Here is a 22105-nt window from a genome sequence, read left to right as displayed (position 1 = left end):
TAAAGCCCCTTGAATTGAATTGAATTGAGGGAGAGAGAGGAAGAGGGGAGAGAGAATCAGGAAGGGAGAGAGAGAGAGAAGGTAAGGGAGAGGGGAGAGAGAATCAGGAATGGAGAGAGAGAGAAGGTAAGGGAGAGGGGAGAGAGAATCAAGAAGGGAGAGAGAGAGAGAAGGTAAGGGAGAGAGAGAGAGAAGGTAAGGGAGAGAGGAGAGAGAATCAGGAAGGGAGAGAGAGAGAGAAGGTAAGGGAGAGAGGAGAGAGAATCAGGAAGGGAGAGAGAGAGAATGTAAGGGAGAGGGGAGAGATAATCAGGAAGGGAGAGAGAGAGAGAGAAGGTAAGGGAGAGGGGAGAGAGAGAGGTTAAGGGAGAGAGAGAGAAGGTAAGGGAGAGGGGAGAGAGAATCAGGAAGGGAGAGAGAGAGAGAGCAGGTAAGGGAGAGGGGAGAGGGGAGAGAGAATCAGGAAGGGAGAGAGAGAGAGAAGGTAAGGGAGAGGGGAGAGAGAATCAGGAAGGGAGAGAGATAAGGTAAGGGAGAGGGGAGAGAGAATCAGGAAGGGAGAGAGAGAGAAGGTAAGGGCGAGGGGAGAGAGAATCAGGAAGGGAGAAAGAGAGAAGTTAAGGGAGAGGGGAGAGAGAATCAGGAAGGGAGAGAGAGAGAAGGTAAGGGAGAGGGAAGAGAGAATCAGGAAGGGAGAAAGAGAGGTTAAGGGAGAGAGAGAGAAGGTAAGGGAGAGAGAAGGTAAGGGCGAGGGGAGAGAGAATCAGGAAGGGATAAAGAGAGAAGTTAAGGGAGAGGGGAGAGAGAATCAGGAAGGGAGAATGAGAGGTTAAGGGAGAGGGGAGAGAGAATCAGGAAGGGATAAAGAGAGAAGTTAAGGGAGAGGGGAGAGAGAGAAGGTAAGGGAGAGGGGAGAGAGAATCAGGAAGGGAGAGAGAGAGAAGGTAAGGGAGAGGGGAGAGAGAATCAGGAAGGGATAAAGAGAGAAGTTAAGGGAGAGGGGAGAGAGAGAATAAGGGAGGAAGAATCAGGAAGAAAGAGAGAGAAGGTAAGGGAGGGGAGAGAGAATCAGGAAGGGAGAAAGAGAGAAGGTAAGGGAGAGGGAGAGAGAATCAGGAAGGGAGAGAGAGAGAAGGTAAGGGAGAGGGGAGAGAGAATGAGGAAGGGAGAAAGAGAGGTTAAGGGAGAGGGGAGAGAGAATGAGGAAGGGAGAAAGAGAGGTTAAGGGAGAGGGGAGAGAGAATCAGGAAGGGAGAAAGAGAGTTTAAGGGAGAGGGGAGAGAGAATCAGGAAGGGAGAGAGAGAGAGAGAGAGAGAGAGAAGGTAAGGGAGAGGGGAGAGAGAGAAGGTAAGGGAGAGGGGAGAGAGAATCAGGAAGGGAGAGAGAGAAGGTAAGGGAGAGGGGAGAGAGAATCAGGAAGGGAGAGAGAGAGAAGGTAAGGGAGAGGGGAGAGAGAATGAGGAAGGGAGAAAGAGAGGTTAAGGGAGAGGGGAGAGAGAATCAGGAAGGGAGAAAGAGAGAAGGTAAGGGAGAGGGGAGAGAGAATCAGGAAGGGAGAGAGAGAGAGAGGTAAGGGAGAGGGGAGAGAGAATGAGGAAGGGAGAAAGAGAGGTTAAGGGAGAGGGGAGAGAGAATCAGGAAGGGAGAAAGAGAGGTTAAGGGAGAGGGGAGAGAGAATGAGGAAGGGAGAAAGAGAGGTTAAGGGAGAGGGGAGAGAGAATCAGGAAGGGAGAAAGAGAGGTTAAGGGAGAGGGGAGAGAGAATCAGGAAGGGAGAAAGAGAGGTTAAGGGAGAGGGGAGAGAGAATCAGGAAGGGAGAGAGAGAGGTTAAGGGAGAGGGGAGAGAGAATCAGGAAGGGAGAAAGAGAGGGTAATTCGATTATTAGGGGTTTGAGAGAGGTGTGGGAGGTAAAGGGAGAGTCAGAAAGACAAACTAACATCATTACCATCTTAACAGTGTGAGTAAACAGAAACAGGTGCATGTTGGGGGGGGGGGTAAGGCCACATATCGTACCGTATTTGGGGCTTCCTTTGGAGCTCACTATGGTGTAAATGATCTGGTCATCGCTGGCACCCTGATACTCTGTCCTCAGATACCTCTTCCCCAACTGTACCATGCCTCCCTCTCTCACCCACGTGACGGGCACCGACAGAACACGAGGAGCCTGGGTAAGCTGTAAAAACACAAGATATGTAACAATTATTATTTATTTTCGATGGCAGATATTGTTTGAAAGTACTGTAACTCATATCAGTTATTCAGCCTGAGGCCCAACCCAAGGGGGCGTCTGATTCATTATTCGTATCGGAGCAGGAAGTTGTCTCATCCTGCCAACCAACATGCACCGTCCTCACCTGCATTTTTCTCTTAATTGAGTTAATGACCCAGCACAGGTGTTCTCAGGCCAGCCGTGTGAATCACAGCAGCATAGCAGCAGTATGAAAAGCTCAGAGTCAGCTGTCAGCAGCAACAAAGAGAGACAGAGAGACAGACAGAGAGCTGCCGTTCCTCTGAGCAGCAACAGAGAGAGACAGAGAGACAGACAGAGAGCTGCCGTTCCTCTGAGCAGCAACAGAGACAGACAGAGAGCTGCTGTTCTTCTGAGCAGCAACAGAGAGAGACAGAGAGACAGACAGAGAGCTGCCGTTCCTCTGAGCAGCAACAGAGACAGACAGAGAGCTGCTGTTCTTCTGAGCAGCAACAGAGAGAGACAGAGAGACAGACAGAGAGCTGCCGTTCCTCTGAGCAGCAACAGAGACAGACAGAGAGCTGCTGTTCTTCTGAGCAGCAACAGAGACACACATAGAGCTGCCGTTCCTCTGAGCAGCAACAGAGACAGACAGAGAGCTGCTGTTCTTCTGAGCAGCAACAGAGACACACAGAGAGCTGCCGTTCCTCTGAGCAGCAACAGAGAGAGACAGAGAGCTGCTGTTCTTCTGAGCAGCAACAGAGACACACATAGAGCTGCCGTTCCTCTGAGCAGCAACAGAGACACACAGAGAGCTGCCGTTCCTCTGAGCAGCAACAGAGAGAGACAGAGAGCTGCTGTTCTTCTGAGCAGCAACAGAGACACACAGAGAGCTGCCGTTCCTCTGAGCAGCAACAGAGACACACATAGAGCTGCCGTTCCTCTGAGCAGCAACAGAGAGAGACAGAGAGCTGCTGTTCTTCTGAGCAGCAACAGAGACACACAGAGAGCTGCCGTTCCTCTGAGCAGCAACAGAGAGAGACAGAGAGCTGCTGTTCCTCTGAGCAGCAACAGAGAGAGACAGAGAGCTGCTGTTCTTCTGAGCAGCAACAGAGACACACAGAGAGCTGCCGTTCCTCTGAGCAGCAACAGAAAGAGACAGAGAGCTGCTGTTCTTCTGAGCAGCAACAGAGACACACATAGAGCTGCCGTTCCTCTGAGCAGCAACAGAGACACACAGAGAGCTGCCGTTCCTCTGAGCAGCAACAGAGAGAGACAGAGAGCTGCTGTTCTTCTGAGCAGCAACAGAGACACACATAGAGCTGCCGTTCCTCTGAGCAGCAACAGAGACACACAGAGAGCTGCCGTTCCTCTGAGCAGCAACAGAGAGAGACAGAGAGCTGAGCAGCAACAGAGACACACATAGAGCTGCCGTTCCTCTGAGCAGCAACAGAGACAGACAGAGAGCTGCTGTTCTTCTGAGCAGCAACAGAGACACACAGAGAGCTGCCGTTCCTCTGAGCAGCAACAGAGAGAGACAGAGAGCTGCTGTTCTTCTGAGCAGCAACAGAGACACACATAGAGCTGCCGTTCCTCTGAGCAGCAACAGAGACACACAGAGAGCTGCCGTTCCTCTGAGCAGCAACAGAGAGAGACAGAGAGCTGCTGTTCTTCTGAGCAGCAACAGAGACACACATAGAGCTGCCGTTCCTCTGAGCAGCAACAGAGACACACAGAGAGCTGCCGTTCCTCTGAGCAGCAACAGAGAGAGACAGAGAGCTGCTGTTCTTCTGAGCAGCAACAGAGACACACATAGAGCTGCCGTTCCTCTGAGCAGCAACAAAGAGAGACAGAGAGACAGACAGAGAGCTGCTGTTCTTCTGAGCAGCAACAGAGACACACATAGAGCTGCCGTTCCTCTGAGCAGCAACAAAGAGAGACAGAGAGACAGACAGAGAGCTGCTGTTCTTCTGAGCAGCAACAGAGACACACAGAGAGCTGCCGTTCCTCTGAGCAGCAACAGAGAGAAACAGAGAGCTGCTGTTCCTCTGAGCAGCAACAGAGAGAGACAGAGAGCTGCCGTTCCTCTGAGCAGCAACAGAGACACACATAGAGCTGCCGTTCCTCTGAGCAGCAACAGAGACACACAGAGAGCTGCCATTCCTCTGAGCAGCAACAGAGAGAGACAGAGAGCTGCTGTTCTTCTGAGCAGCAACAGAGACACACATAGAGCTGCCGTTCCTCTGAGCAGCAACAGAGAGAGACAGAGAGCTGCTGTTCTTCTGAGCAGCAACAGAGACACACATAGAGCTGCCGTTCCTCTGAGCAGCAACAAAGAGAGACAGAGAGACAGACAGAGAGCTGCTGTTCTTCTGAGCAGCAACAGAGACACACATAGAGCTGCCGTTCCTCTGAGCAGCAACAAAGAGAGACAGAGAGACAGACAGAGAGCTGCTGTTCTTCTGAGCAGCAACAGAGACACACAGAGAGCTGCCGTTCCTCTGAGCAGCAACAGAGAGAGACAGAGAGCTGCTGTTCCTCTGAGCAGCAACAGAGAGAGACAGAGAGCTGCCGTTCCTCTGAGCAGCAACAGAGACACACAGAGAGCTGCTGTTCATCTGTGCAGCAACAGAGACACACAGAGAGCAACGCTGACCAAAGAGAGAAGTCTGCTTGCATATCAAATGGCACCCTATTCCCTATACACTGAGTGTACTAAACAGAAAACAAAACTGATCCCTTATTTGATGGCACATGTTACATCCACTTCAAAGGGATGTAGACGGGGAGGAGACTGGGGAGGAGACGGGGAGGAGACTGGGGAGGAGACGGGGAGGAGACTGGGAGGAGACGGGGAGGAGACTGGGGAGGAGACAGGGAGGAGACCGGTGGAGGAGACGGGGAGGAGACGGGGAGGAGACTGGGGAGGAGACGGGGAGGAGACGGGGAGGAGACGGGGAGGAGACAGGAGACTGGGGAGGAGACTGGGGAGACCGAGAGACGGGGAGAGACGGGGAGGAGACTGGGGAGGAGACTGGGGAGGAGACGGGGAGGAGACGGGGAGGAGACGGGGAGGAGACCGGGGGAGAGACGGGGAGGAGACAGGAGAGGGGAGAGACTGGGGAGGAGACGGGGAGGAGACGGGGAGGAGACTGGGGAGGAGACTGGGGAGGAGACAGGGACGGGGAGGAGACCGGGGAGGAGACTGGGGAGGAGACGGGGAGGAGAGGGGAGGAGACGGGGAGGAGACAGGGAGGAGACAGGGAGGAGACCGGTGGAGGAGACGGGGAGGAGACGGGGAGGAGACTGGGGAGGAGACGGGGAGGAGACTGGGGAGGAGACGGGGAGGAGACGGGGAGGAGACGGGGGAGGAGACGGGGGGAGACGGGGAGGAGACGGGGGAGGAGACGGGGAGGAGACGGGGAGGAGAGGGGAGAGACGGGGAGGAGACGGGGAGGAGACGGGGAGGAGACGGGTTAAGGAAGGATTTTTAAGCCTTGAGACAATTGAGACATGGATTGTGTCTGTGTGGCATTCAGAGGGTGAACGGGCAAGACAAAATAATTAAGTGCCTTTGCAAGTGGTATGGTAGTAGGTGCCAGGTGCACCGGTTTGAGTGTGTCAAGAACCACAACGCTGCTGGGTTTTTCACACTCAACAGTTTCCAGTGTGTATCAAGAACTGTTCACCACCTAAAGAACACCCAGCCAACTTGACACAACTGGAGTCAACATGGGCCAGCATCCCTGTGGAACACTATTCAACACCTTGTAGAGTCAACATGGGCCAGCATCCCTGTGGAACACTATTCAACACCTTGTAGAGTCAACATGGGCCACCATCCCTGTGGAACACTATTCAACACCTTGTAGAGTCAACATGGGCAAGCATCCCTGTGGAACGCATTCAACACCTTGTAGAGTCAACATGGGCCAGCATCCCTGTGGAACGTTTTCAACACCTTGTAGAGTCAACATGGGCCAGCATCCCTGTGGAATGCTTTTCGACACCTTGTAGAGTCAACATGGGCCAGCATCCCTGTGGAATGCTTTCAACACCTTGTAGAGTCAACATGGGCCAGCATTCCTGTGGAATGCTTTCAACACCTTGTAGAGTCAACATGGGCCAGCATCCCTGTGGAACGCTTTCAACACCTTGTAGAGTCAACATGGGCCAGCATCCCTGTGGAATGCTTTTCGACACCTTGTAGAGTCAACATGGGCCAGCATCCCTGTGGAATGCTTTCAACACCTTGTAGAGTCAACATGGGCCAGCATTCCTGTGGAATGCTTTCAACACCTTGTAGAGTCAACATGGGCCAGCATCCCTGTGGAATGCTTTCAACACCTTGTAGAGTCAACATGGGCCAGCATCCCTGTGGAATGCTTTCAACACCTTGTAGAGTCAACATGGGCCAGCATCCCTGTGGAATGCTTTCAACACCTTGTAGAGTCAACATGGGCCAGCATCCCTGTGGAATGCTTTCAACACCTTGTAGAGTCCATGTCCCTGACAAATGGAGGCTGTTCTGAGGACAACTCAATATTAGGAAGGTGTTGCTAATGTTTTGTACACTCACTACTATTGACCGGGGCCCACAGTCGAGGATAGGGTGCCATTTGGGATGAACCCAGAGTGCTTAGCCCTCTGAGGGGGAAAGTCATCCATCACCGTCTCATTAAAGACTAATTACTCTCCAGCTCTCTCCATGATCCGTCTCTCAGGAGCTCCTTTGTACCCCGGCTAGGACAAGGCTTGACAAGGCTTGACAAGGCTTGGCACCGATGCCGACTGGGTCGGGTGGGGAACAGTTGGAGAGAGAGCTTTTGATGATGGCAGTATTTCGCGTTTTGTAATAAAAAAAAACCCTGAGAGAGATCAACCAACTGTACTTGGAGGCTGCTGCTGCACGGGGAAGCATCTCAAACACGTCTACAGTGGTTCACTTGGCAACCTCTCCTTTGTCTACACAGATGTGAAAAAAAACAAAAAAACATGGAGGACGCTATGCTTACAGCTGTCAGGTTCACATCAGCAGATGAAGGGAAGGGAGCGAGGAGAAAAAGAGTGATTGAAAAGACTTTTTTTTTTTTTTTTAAATAAGTGCATTATAAATCTTCAACTTAAGTTAAGGAGGTTCTCTTAGCATTATATCTAGTGTCTATCTTCAGTCATATACCAGTACACATTATATCTAGTGTCTATCTTCAGTCATATACCAGTACACATTATATCTAGTGTCTATCTTCAGTCATATACCAGTACACATTATATCTAGTGTCTATCTTCAGTCATATACCAGTACACATTATATCTAGTGTCTATCTTCAGTCATATACCAGTACACATTATATCTAGTGTCTATCTTCAGTCATATACCAGTACACATTATATCTAGTGTCTATCTTCAGTCATTATATTATATCTAGTGTCTATCTTTATATCTAGTCATCTTCATATATACCAACCAGTACACATTATATCTAGTGTCTATCTTCAGTCATATACCAGTACACATTATATCTAGTGTCTATCTTCAGTCATATACCAACCAGTACACATTATATCTAGTGTCTATCTTCAGTCATATACCAACCAGTACACATTATATCTAGTGTCTATCTTCAGTCATATACCAACCAGTACACATTATATCTAGTGTCTATCTTCAGTCATATACCAACCAGTACACATTATATCTAGTGTCTATCTTCAGTCATATACCAACCAGTACACATTATATCTAGTGTCTATCTTCAGTCATATACCAACCAGTACACATTATATCTAGTGTCTATCTTCAGTCATATACCAACCAGTACACATTATATCTAGTGTCTATCTTCAGTCATATACCAGTACACTGCTTGACAGAGAGCAGAATCAGGTGGTACAACCGGTGAATATGTGATGTATGTGAGGGACAAAGGGATGGAAGGAGTGATATTGATTTACAGAGTGAAAAAAAATAAGAGAAGTAGAGAAGAGGGGGGGTAGGAGAGGAGAGGAGGAAAGGGGTGTGTGTGTGTGTGTGTGTGTGTGTGTGTGTGTGTGTGTGTGTGTGTGTGTGTGTGTGTGTGTGTGTGTGTGTGTGTGTGTGTGTGTGTGTGTGTGTGTGTGTGTGTGTGCGTGTGTGATATTGTGTGTGTAGGTGAACATAGGCTAGGCTATATTTATTACTCCACTTTCCTAATATTAAGCACGTTACTTCTCTTTACAACAGGAGTACAGATTACCTGGCTGACATGAAAATTAATCACTGGAAAATCGTCTTCATTTCGCTATTTTTAAGTGCATATATGACATGTATTTTACACACGGTCCACTATAAATCAAAACTATTTTCACAGATACAGTACCAGTACCAGTGAAAAGTTTGCACACACCTACTCATTCAAGGGTTTTTCTTTATTCTGAACTATATAATTACTTTTTTTTATACCAAGAGCGTGCAAATCTGTCATCGAGGAAAAGGGTGGCTACTTTGAAGAATCGCAAAATGTACAATATTTGTAAAATAAAATACTTTTTTTTTTGTTTTGCTTACTACATGATTCCATATGTGTTATTTCATCATTTTGATTCCTTCACTATTAATCTACAATGTAGAATATATTATTTTGAATATTATTTAGTGTATGAAAAGACAACATTCATCGGAGAATAGTCGGATGGGTGACAATATTGGCCGAAGCAGGAAGTCAAGAAACCAACAAGCCTTTTTCCAATCATAGTCACACACGTCATACAGCCTAGAACAGACGCCTATACGTTTTGCTAAGGTTTGGTTTCGCAAAACACACAAAAAAACTTCTTAAAATGAAGCACATTATTTTGCTTTACCAACAAGGTGTAGAGCCTACCTGGTATACATAGGAGGTGAGTTACTGGTATACATAGGAGGTGAGTTACTGGTATACATAGGAGGTGAGTTAGTGGTATACATAGGAGGTGAGTTAGTGGTATACATAGGAGGTGAGTTAGTGGTATACATAGGAGGTGAGTTAGTGGTATACACAGGAGGTGAGTGAGTTAGTGGTATACATAGGAGGTGAGTGAGTTAGTGGTATACATAGGAGGTGAGTGAGTTAGTGGTATACATAGGAGGTGAGTGAGTTAGTGGTATACATAGGAGGTGAGTGAGTTAGTGGTATACATAGGAGGTGAGTGAGTTAGTGGTATACACAGGAGGTGAGTGAGTTAGTGGTATACATAGGAGGTGAGTGAGTTACTTGGGGAAGATCATTTTCACATTAAAAATGCACCTTTAGTATAAAGCATTATAATCACATTTTGTGGTCACTTTTGAGAACAGTGTTTTTCCCTCTAATTGATTGCATTTTTATCTCAACAATCAAGCTTATAGCCTACTGCTATAGCCTACTGTTAGCCTGCTATAGTACTATTATAGCATACTGCTGAGCCTACTAGCCTACTATTATAGCATACTGCTAGCCTACTGCTATAGCCTACTGTTATAGCATACTGCTAGCCTACTGCTATAGCATAGCATACTGCTAGCCTACTGCTATAGCCTACTGTTATAGCATACTGCTAGCCTACTGCTATAGCCTACTATTATAGCATACTGCTAGCCTAGCTATAGCCTACTATTATAGCATACTGCTAGCCTACTGCTATAGCCTACTGTTATAGCATACTGCTAGCCTACTGCTATAGCCTACTATTATAGCATACTGCTAGCCTACTGCTATAGCCTACTATTATAGCATACTGCTAGCCTACTGCTATAGCCTACTGTTATAGCATACTGCTAGCCTACTGCTATAGCCTACTAGTTATAGCATACTGCTAGCCTACTGCTATAGCCTACTGTTATAGCATACTGCTAGCCTACTGCTATAGCCTACTATTATAGCATACTGCTAGCCTACTGCTATAGCCTACTATTATAGCATACTGCTAGCCTACTGCTATAGCCTACTGTTATAGCATACTGCTAGCCTACTGCTATAGCCTACTGTTATAGCATACTGCTAGCCTACTGCTATAGCCTACTGTTATAGCATACTGCTAGCCTACTGCTATAGCCTACTGTTATAGCATACTGCTAGCCTACTGCTATAGCCTACTGTTATAGCATACTGCTAGCCTACTGCTATAGCCTACTATTATAGCATACTGCTAGCCTACTGCTATAGCCTACTGTTATAGCATACAGTGCTTTTCCTACTGTTATATTTTTATAGCATACTGCTAGCCTACTGCTATAGCCTACTGTTATAGCATACTGCTAGCCTACTGCTATAGCCTACTATTATAGCATACTGCTAGCCTACTGCTATAGCCTACTGTTATAGCATACTGCTAGCCTACTGCTATAGCCTACTATTATAGCATACTGCTAGCCTACTGCTATAGCCTACTGTTATAGCATACTGCTAGCCTACTGCTATAGCCTACTGTTATAGCATACTGCTAGCCTACTGCTATAGCCTACTGTTATAGCATACTGCTAGCCTACTGCTATAGCCTACTGTTATAGCATACTGCTAGCCTACTGCTATAGCCTACTATTATAGCATACTGCTAGCCTACTGCTATAGCCTACTGTTATAGCATACTGCTAGCCTACTGCTATAGCCTACTGTTATAGCATACTGCTAGCCTACTGCTATAGCCTACTATATAGCATACTGCTAGCCTACTGCTATAGCCTACTGTTATAGCATACTGCTAGCCTACTGCTATAGCCTACTGTTATAGCATACTGCTAGCCTACTGCTATAGCCTACTGTTATAGCATACTGCTAGCCTACTGCTATAGCCTACTGTTATAGCATACTGCTAGCCTACTGCTATAGCCTACTATTATAGCATACTGCTAGCCTACTGCTATAGCCTACTGTTATAGCATACTGCTAGCCTACTGCTATAGCCTACTGTTATAGCATACTGCTAGCCTACTGCTATAGCCTACTGTTATAGCATACTGCTAGCCTACTGCTATAGCCTACTGTTATAGCATACTGCTAGCCTACTGCTATAGCCTACTGTTATAGCATACTGCTAGCCTACTGCTATAGCCTACTGTTATAGCATATAGCATACTGCTAGCCTACTGCTATAGCCTACTGTTATAGCATACTGCTAGCCTACTGCTATAGCCTACTGTTATAGCATACTGCTAGCCTACTGCTATAGCCTACTGTTATAGCATACTGCTAGCCTACTGCTATAGCCTACTGTTATAGCATACTGCTAGCCTACTGCTATAGCCTACTATTATAGCATACTGCTAGCCTACTGCTATAGCCTACTGTTATAGCATACTGCTAGCCTACTGCTATAGCCTACTGTTATAGCATACTGCTAGCCTACTGCTATAGCCTACTGTTATAGCATACTGCTAGCCTACTGCTATAGCCTACTGTTATAGCCTGCTATAGCCTACTGCTATAGCCTACTGCTATAGCCTACTGCTATAGCCTACTGCTTATAGCCTACTGCTATAGCCTACTATTATAGCATACTGCTAGCCTAGCTATAGCCTACTATTATAGCATACTGCTAGCCTACTGCTATAGCCTACTGTTATAGCATACTGCTAGCCTACTGCTATAGCCTACTATTATAGCATACTGCTAGCCTACTGCTATAGCCTACTGTTATAGCATACTGCTAGCCTACTGCTATAGCCTACTGTTATAGCATACTGCTAGCCTACTGCTATAGCCTACTGTTATAGCATACTGCTAGCCTACTGCTATAGCCTACTGTTATAGCATACTGCTAGCCTACTGCTATAGCCTACTATTATAGCATACTGCTAGCCTACTGCTATAGCCTACTGTTATAGCATACTGCTAGCCTACTGCTATAGCCTACTGTTATAGCATACTGCTAGCCTACTGCTATAGCCTACTGTTATAGCATACTGCTAGCCTACTGCTATAGCCTACTGTTATAGCATACTGCTAGCCTACTGCTATAGCCTACTAGCATAGCCTACTGCTATAGCCTACTGTATAGCCTACTGCTATAGCCTACTGTTATATAGCATACTGCTAGCCTACTGCTATAGCCTACTGCTATAGCCTACTGCTATAGCCTACTGCTATAGCCTACTGCTATAGCCTACTGCTATAGCCTACTGCTATAGCCTACTGTTATATAGCATACTGCTAGCCTACTGCTATAGCCTACTGCTATAGCCTACTGTTATAGCCTACTGCTAGCCTACTGCTATAGCCTACTGCTATAGCCTACTGCTATAGCCTACTGTTATAGCATACTGCCTACTGCTATAGCCTACTGCTATAGCCTACTGCTATAGCCTACTGTTATAGCCTACTGCTATAGCCTACTGTTATAGCCTACTGTTAGCCTACTGTTATAGCCTACTGCTATAGCCTACTGCTATAGCCTACTGTTATAGCCTACTGCTATAGCCTACTGTTATAGCCTACTGCTATAGCCTACTGTTATAGCCTACTGCTATAGCCTACTGCTATAGCCTACTGCTATAGCCTACTGCTATAGCCTACTGCTATAGCCTACTGTTATAGCCTACTGTTATAGCATACTGCTAGCCTACTGCTATAGCCTACTGCTATAGCCTACTGCTATAGCCTACTGCTATAGCCTACTGTTATAGCCTACTGTTATAGCATACTGCTAGCCTACTGCTATAGCCTACTGCTATAGCCTACTGTTATAGCCTACTGCTATAGCCTACTGCTATAGCCTACTGCGATAGCCTACTGTTATAGCCTACTGCTATAGCCTACTGCTAGCCTACTGCTATAGCCTACTGCTATAGCCTACTGTTATAGCATACTGCTAGCCTACTGCTATAGCCTACTGCTAGCCTACTGCTATAGCCTACTGCTATAGCCTACTGTTATAGCATACTGCTAGCCTACTGCTATAGCCTACTGCTAGCCTACTGCTATAGCCTACTGCTATAGCCTACTGTTATAGCATACTGCTAGCCTACTGCTATAGCCTACTGATATAGCCTACTGATATAGCCTACTGCTATAGCCTACTGCTAGCCTACTGCTATAGCCTACTGCTATAGCCTACTGCTATAGCCTACTGCTAGCCTACTGCTATAGCCTACTGCTATAGCCTACTGCTATATCCTACTGCTATATCCTACTGCTATAGCCTACTACTAGCCTACTGCTATAGCATACTGCTAGCCTACTGCTATAGCCTACTGCTATAGCCTACTGCTATAGCCTACTGCTAGCCTACTGCTATAGCCTACTGCTAGCATACTGCTAGCCTACTGCTATAGCCTACTGCTAGCATACTGCTAGCCTACTGCTATAGCCTACTGCTATAGCCTACTGCTAAAGCCTATTGCTATAGCCTACTGCTATATCCTACTGCTATAGCCTACTGCTATAGCCTACTGCTAGCCTACTGCTATAGCCTACTGCTAGCTTACTGCTATAGCCTACTGCTATAGCCTACTGCTAGCCTACTGCTATAGCCTACTGCTAGCTTACTGCTATAGCCTACTGCTATAGCCTACTGCTAGCCTACTGCTATAGCCTACTGCTAGCCTACTGCTAGCCTACTGCTATAGCTTACTGCTATAGCCTACTGCTATAGCCTACTGCTTCACTTATAATGTGAAGAAACAGCCCAATAGTTGATCGACATTTTAACCTAAACCTTCTCATCTGTTGTACCAGCTTCATTGATTTTAAAAGTGTTTTTGATGTGAGTTGTTGGGTTCATTTGGGATTTATCACATCCCACAACTGCCCCAGATTACGTATGGAATATTTAGAGATGGTTTGGGGACGCCTTACTGCCTAAGGACCTGGACAAGTCGCCTTAATAGAACGAAACCATGAATTCTGCTCTGTTTCAGAGAATTATACAGGAGAATGTCAGAACATCAGTCTGTGAACTGAAGCTGAAGTGCAGTTGGGTCATGCAGCAAGACAATGATCCAAAACACACAACCACGTCTACATGAAAATGACTAAAAAAGCAACCCATTTGAAGCTTTGGATTGGCTTAGTCAAAGTCCAGACCTAATCCTAATTGGGATGTTGTGGCAGGACTTGAAATGAGCAGTTCAGGCTTGAAAACCCATAAATGTTGCTTGGGTCCAGCAGTTCTGCATGGAAGAGTTACTGGTATACAGTCTCTCCACAGCAACGTGAGAGACTGATCAACAACTACAGGAAGTGTTTGGTTGGAGTCATAGCAGCTAAAGGTGGCACAACCAGTTATTGAGTATAAGGGGGCAATTACTTTTTCACACGGGGGCATTGGGTGTTACATAAAAACATACAATCCTTCCTTCCTTCCTTCCTTCTTTCTCTCTCCCTCCTTTCTTTCTTTCTTTCTTTCTTTCTTTCTTTCTTTCTTTCTTTCTTTCTTTCTTTCTTTCTTTCTCTCTCTCTCCTCCCTCCCTCCCTCCCTCCCTCCCTCCCTCCCTCCCTCCCTCCCTCCTCCCTCCCTCCCTCCCTCCCTCCCTCCCTCCCTCCTACCTTCTGAGTAATGCTGATCTGCATTAGAATGTTCTGGTAGCTGTTTCCATCGTTGACCTGTAGCAGCATCCTGTCCCGTTGCCCTGGCGACCCATCATGGACATACTGCACCTGTTCCCGTGACAACTCCTCCATCTTGAACTGGCTCAGCGCCAGGTCGCCATTGAGACGGGTCAGGCGGCCATGTTGGGGCGGGTCCAGAACCATGACCAGGACATCCTGCGAGGAAGAGGCACACACAAGGGGATGCTTAGACACACACACACACACAGACAGACAGATATACATGCATACACACACACACAGACAGATATACATGCACACACACACACACACACACACACACACACACACACACACACACACACACACACACACACACACACACACACACACACACACACACACACACACACACACACACACACACACACACACACACACACACAGACAGACACACACACCTGAGGGTTGTCTGGGTCGTCGATCTGAAGCACGGCCTTGGAGATGATCGCCGTCTCCCCTCCGTCCACCAGCACAGGATTGTTGGTAAGAATCTGTGGGGGCTGTGTGACAGGTGAGGGAAGCAGAGTTACGATTCACTGATTTAGACCTTTTACAAAGCGTTACTCATTGTTCTTTTAGATAACAAAGAAATTGTCCCTAAACACAGGAGTGAAAACATTTCTGGACTTGATAGTTGAAATGGGAGAGGGGCTGCACAAAACATTTAACCAGAATTAGGTGGAGAAGAGGTGAACTCTGTGTTAAGGGATTTTTTTATCGATAATGACTAATTATGTATACATTTCAATCAGGACTGACTAATCAGAATACTATTATGTTACTGTATAGATGTATGAATTTTCTTTTAACCCTAGTACTGAATTGACAGAGTGTTTCATTTTAATTGGGTATTAAAACAAATCAAATCACATTTTATTTGTCACATACACATGGTTAGCAGATGTTAATGCGAGTGTAGCGAAATGCTTGTGCTTCTAGTTCCGACAATGCAGTAATAACCAACAAGTAATCTAACTAACAATTAAAAAAACAAAAAAACTGCATAGTTTCCTAGGAACGCGAAGCGAGGCGGCCATCTCTGTCGGCGCCGGATAACTCCTCTGAACATAGAGGAATATAATTCCTGTAGCACTCTGTCTCCGTCGTACTCAACTGTAAAACTGAATTAGATAAGGAACGGCAGAACATCGCCAGCAACAGAACTGGCCCCGATTCTAAAACAAGGGCCAACATTCCGACACTATATTGAAGGTGGTGAAACCGGAGGGATGGCAGAACCATCTCAGAGAGGCCCCTACCGTTACGAGAACACATTCTGATCACTATCTGTCTGACATTCAAAGAAGGCCATACTTGAAATGACAGCGATATGCGTGGTCGTTTTCCCATAGTTAGTACTTAGTTGATTGCACTGACTATTAAGTCCCACTGGATAAGTGTCTGCTTAAATTACTCAAATTGTAAAAGTACATATTTCCACAGTGGTGAAACATGGTCAATCCTCTGCCAGCTGTCAGCCTGGCTGTTGATATAACAGAACACAAGGTGAAGCTATTATCCCTACTTAAGAAAAGGCTACCTGAGCTGTTACACACGATGGCACCAGCGTACAACGGGTTTAAGTGGTGATCTCTCTCTCTCTCTCTCTCTCATTTAGCGAGCGTCAGAGCGGAAGACCGCCTACTCGGAGGGGAGTTAAATGAAACGTTTCTCACTGTGCTGTATCTGTGTGTTATAGGTACAGTCAGGCACATCTTACAATAAGGCGCCAACTCCAACAGCAGTCACTCATTTAAATTGGCCTCTGCCAAACTGCCGAACATTTATCAGGAGTGAATTAATCCCATTTCCAGACTGATGGATAAACGTGGCCTTCGTTAGCCGATACGGAAAGACAGGGAGAAAACTCACGACGCATTGGCTTAATCGTCCAACCAATCATCTCCCACAGCACATTCCCCCCGTACGATAGCATACCATAACAACAGATCCACGCCTCGCAGTCATGGGATTCTCTACATTTAAAGGTCCAGTGCAGTCCAAAAACTTGATTTATCTGTGTTTTATATTTTCACACTATGAGGTTGGAATTATACTGTGAAATTGTGAATGCCCTTTTAGTGTAAGAGCTGTTTTGTTTTGGTGGGATGAAGTTTTGAATTGCATAATCTCAGTTAACCCAGTACGACTAAATTGTATTAAATTTGATTAAGTTCTGGGCCCATACGTGTTAAGAGAAGAGATAGATTGAGGACCGGACCCAGAACAAAGAGCTCCATCTTTTTACAGGCAAGTCTATGGTCTAAATGTGCCCTCCCTTCCTGAAATTCTGATTGGTCCAAAGCACCAGAACTAATGCTGATCGTTATATCATGACATACCTATGGTACCATTATGTTGTCGTTGTCTGTCCACAACAGATTAAGGTATTAGTTAATAGGCAAAGAGTTTCAAACCTCTTTGTTTGAAGGTTACATATCCCTCCCATTAGGCTCCTCCCATTAGGTTCCTCCCGTTAGGCTCTTCCCATTAGGCCCCTCCCATTAGGCCCCTCCCGTTAGGCCCCTCCCGTTAGGCCCCTCCGGTTAGGCTCCTCCGGTTAGGCTCCTCCCATTTAGGCTACCCCCGTCAGGCTCCCCCCGTCAGGCTCCTCCCATTAGGCTCCTCCCATTAGGCTCCCCCGTCAGGCTCCTCCCATTAGACTCCCCCGTCAGGCTCCTCCCGTCAGGCTCCTCCCATTAGACTCCCCCGTCAGGCTCCTCCCATTAGACTCCCCCGTTAGGCTCCTCCCATTATGCCCCCCAGTCAAAATTATCGCTTGTGAAATTGTTCTTGGCTAAGAAGTTATTTTTGTTCCTTCTTGAACATTTCAATTGAAAACAATCAAAGTAAGGTATTACTTTTTCCCCAGAAATGATTTGATATTGAGATAAAAACGTATGAATTAGACCTTTTACTAGACAGATACTTTACTCAGTAAGGTCACTCCCACTGGGGCCAAATTTAAATTGATAATGTATCAGCCTTTTAATGCGCTGTGTATAATAGCCTGATACACAGCGGTGTAACTTACTTAAGTAAAAATACTTTAAAGTACTACTTAAGTCGTTTTTTGGGGTGTATCTGTACTTTACGTTATTATTTATATTTTGGACAACTTTTACATGGAAAGTTTTAAGTTCCTGGGCGTACACAACATACAGACAAACTGAAAGGGTGGTGAAGAAGGCGCAACAGCGCAACCTCAGGAGGCTGAAGAAATGTGGCTTGTCACCTAAAACCCTGACAAACTTTTACAGATGCACAATTGAGAGCATCCTGTCGGGCCGTATCACCGCCTGGTACGGCAACTGCTCCGCCCTCAACCGCAAGGCTCTCCAGAGGGTAGTGAGGTCTACACAGCACATCACCGGGGGCAAACTACCTGCCCTTGACACCTACAGCACCCGATGTCACAGGAAGGCCAAATTGTTAGATTACTTGTTAGATATTACTGCACTGTCGGCTAACCATGTGTATGTGACCAATACAATTTTTGATTTGATTCGATTTTTAAATTAAGGAATTTTAAATTATTTAAACTTTTACTTTTGATAGTTAAGTATATTTTAAACCAAATACTTTTTGACTTTTACTCAAGTAATATTTTACTGGGTGACTTTCACTTTTACTTGAGTAACTTTCTATTAAGGTATCTATACTTTTACTCAAGTATGACTTTTTCCACCACTGATGTCTGTAATAGCCTGGCATACACTGTGTACTATAGCCTGATGTATACTGTGTACTGTAGCCTGGTATACACTGTGTACTATAGCCTGATGTATACTGTGTACTGTAGCCTGGTATACACTGTGTACTATAGCCTGGTGTACACTGTGTACTATAGCCTGATGTACACTGTGTACTATAGCCTGGTGTACACTGTGTACTATAGCCTGATGTACACTGTGTACTATAGCCTGGTGTATACTGTGTACTATAGCCTGGTGTACACTGTGTACTATAGCCTGGTGTACACTGTGTACTATAGCCTGGTGTACACTGTGTACTATAGCCTGGTATACACTGTGTACTATAGCCTGATGTATACTGTGTACTGTAGCCTGGTATACACTGTGTACTACAGCCTGGCATACACTGTGTACTATAGCCTGATGTATACTGTGTACTGTAGCCTGGTATACACTGTGTACTACAGCCTGGCATACACTGTGTACTATAGCCTGATGTATACTGTGTACTGTAGCCTGGTATACACTGTGTACTATAGCCTGGCATACACTGTGTACTATAGCCTGATGTATACTGTGTACTGTAGCCTGGTGTACACTGTGTACTATAGCCTGGTGTATACTGTGTACTATAGCCTGATGTACACTGTGTACTATAGCCTGGTGTATACTGTGTACTATAGCCTGATGTACACTGTGTACTATAGCCTGGTGTATACTGTGTACTATAGCCTGGTGTATACTGTGTACTATAGCCTGGTATACACTGTGTACTATAGCCTGGTGTACACTGTGTACTATAGCCTGGTGTACACTGTGTACTATAGCCTGGTGTATACTGTGTACTATAGCCTGGTATACACTGTGTACTATAGCCTGATGTATACTGTGTACTGTAGCCTGGTATACACTGTGTACTACAGCCTGGCATACACTGTGTACTATAGCCTGATGTATACTGTGTACTGTAGCCTGGTATACACTGTGTACTACAGCCTGGCATACACTGTGTACTATAGCCTGATGTATACTGTGTACTGTAGCCTGGTATACACTGTGTACTATAGCCTGGCATACACTGTGTACTATAGCCTGATGTATACTGTGTACTGTAGCCTGGTGTACACTGTGTACTGTAGCCTGGTGTACACTGTGTACTATAGCCTGATGTATACTGTGTACTGTAGCCTGATGTATACTGTGTACTATAGCCTGGTGTATACTGTGTACTGTAGCCTGGTGTACACTGTGTACTATAGCCTGATGTATACTGTGTACTGTAGCCAGGTATACACTGTGTACTATAGCCTGGCATACACTGTGTACTATAGCCTGATGTATACTGTGTACTGTAGCCTGGTAGACACTGTGTACTATAGCCTGGCATACACTGTGTACTATAGCCTGATGTATACTGTGTACTGTAGCCTGGTGTACACTGTGTACTGTAGCCTGGTGTACACTGTGTACTATAGCCTGATGTATACTGTGTACTGTAGCCTGATGTATACTGTGTACTATAGCCTGGTGTATACTGTGTACTGTAGCCTGGTGTACACTGTGTACTATAGCCTGATGTATACTGTGTACTGTAGCCTGGTATACACTGTGTACTACAGCCTGGCATACACTGTGTACTATAGCCTGATGTATACTGTGTACTGTAGCCTGGTATACACTGTGTACTATAGCCTGGCATACACTGTGTACTATAGCCTGATGTATACTGTGTACTGTAGCCTGGTGTACACTGTGTACTATAGCCTGGTATATACTGTGTACTATAGCCTGATGTATACTGTGTACTGTAGCCTGGTGTATACTGTGTACTATAGCCTGGTGTATACTGTGTACTGTATCCTGGTGTACACTGTGTACTATAGCCTGGTGTATAATGTGTACTATAGCCTGGTGTATACTGTGTACTATAGCCTGGTGTATAATGTGTACTGTAGCCTGGTGTACACTGTGTACTATAGCCTGGTGTATACTGTGTACTGTAGCCTGGTGTACACTGTGTACTATAGCCTGGTGTATACTGTGTACTATAGCCTGGTGTACACTGTGTACTATAGCCTGATGTATACTGTGTACTGTAGCCTGGTGTACACTGTGTACTATAGCCTGGTGTATACTGTGTACTGTAGCCTGGTGTACACTGTGTACTATAGCCTGGTGTATAATGTGTACTGTAGCCTGGTGTATACTGTGTACTATAGCCTGGTGTATACTGTGTACTATAGCCTGGTGTATACTGTGTACTATAGCCTGGTGTATACTGTGTACTGTAGCCTGGTGTACACTGTGTACTATAGCCTGATGTATACTGTGTACTGTAGCCTGGTGTACACTGTGTACTATAGCCTGATGTATACTGTGTACTGTAGCCTGGTGTACACTGTGTACTATAGCCTGGTGTATACTGTGTACTATAGCCTGGTGTATACTGTGTACTATAGCCTGGTGTATACTGTGTACTGTAGCCTGGTGTACACTGTGTACTATAGCCTGATGTATACTGTGTACTGTAGCCTGGTGTACACTGTGTACTATAGCCTGGTGTATACTGTGTACTATAGCCTGGTGTATACTGTGTACTATAGCCTGGTGTATAATGTGTACTGTAGCCTGGTGTATACTGTGTACTATAGCCTGGTGTATACTGTGTACTATAGCCTGGTGTATACTGTGTACTATAGCCTGGTGTATACTGTGTGCTATAGCCTGGTATATACTGTGCACTATAGCCTGGTGTATACTGTGTACTATAGCCTGGTGTATACTGTGTACTATAGCCTGGTGTATACTGTGTACTATAGCCTGGTGTATACTGTGTACTATAGCATGGTGTATACTGTGTACTATAGCCTGGTGTATACTGTGTACTATAGCCTGGTGTATACTGTGTACTATAGCCTGGTGTATACTGTGTGCTATAGCCTGGTGTATACTGTGTACTATAGCCTGGTGTATACTGTGTACTATAGCATGGTGTATACTGTGTACTATAGCCTGGTGTATACTGTGTGCTATAGCCTGGTATATACTGTGCACTATAGCCTGGGGATGAGGTAAGGAGGGAATACATCACAAAGGAAGTTTGATTTATTGGTCTCCCTTTCAGTGGTGTAACTGTACAGCTCTACGCCCTGCAAAATTAGGCACACCGTTGCCCCTTCAGACCAGAGTGGTGTAATACCATGTTAAATCATGTTTACCGTTGCCCCTTCAGACCAGAGTGGTGTAATATCATGTTAAATCATGTTTACCGTTGACCCCATGTTAAATCATTCAGACCAGAGTGGTGTAATATCATGTTAAATCAATGTTTAAATCATGTTTATCGTTGCCCCTTCAGACCAGAGTGGTGTAATATCATGTTAAATCATGTTTACCGTTGCCCCTTCAGACCAGAGTGGTGTAATATCATGTTAAATCATGTTTACCGTTGCCCCTTCAGACCAGAGTGGTGTAATACCATGTTAAATCATGTTTATCGTTGCCCCTTCAGACCAGAGTGGTGTAATATCATGTTAAATCATGTTTACCGTTGCCCCTTCAGACCAGAGTGGTGTAATGTGTCAGGATTTGGCCAGGGTTGTTCCGGTTTTTGGTCACTAGATGCCCCCATTGTGCTTTTTGACCTTTTGTTTTCCCTTGATCCCCATTATTATT

The 22105-nt window shown here is 45.7% G+C and overlaps 1 protein-coding gene across 1 annotated transcript in view; it reads right to left on the bottom strand.

Moving 5' to 3' along the window:
* Positions 1 to 22105, bottom strand: part of LOC118379418 (extracellular matrix organizing protein FRAS1-like) — a 420646-nt gene that overhangs the window by 134385 nt on the left and 264156 nt on the right. The window contains 3 exon segments of the mRNA XM_052479627.1: positions 2016 to 2175; positions 14670 to 14888; positions 15134 to 15235. Of these exon segments, the coding sequence (XP_052335587.1) occupies positions 2016 to 2175; positions 14670 to 14888; positions 15134 to 15235 (481 nt within the window).

This window comes from Oncorhynchus keta, chromosome 25, assembly GCF_023373465.1.
Source record: "Oncorhynchus keta strain PuntledgeMale-10-30-2019 chromosome 25, Oket_V2, whole genome shotgun sequence".
Classification (NCBI taxonomy): Eukaryota; Metazoa; Chordata; class Actinopteri; order Salmoniformes; family Salmonidae; genus Oncorhynchus; species Oncorhynchus keta.
Note: the sequence above shows the minus strand (reverse complement) of the source record. Positions and strands in the feature narration are given on the sequence as shown.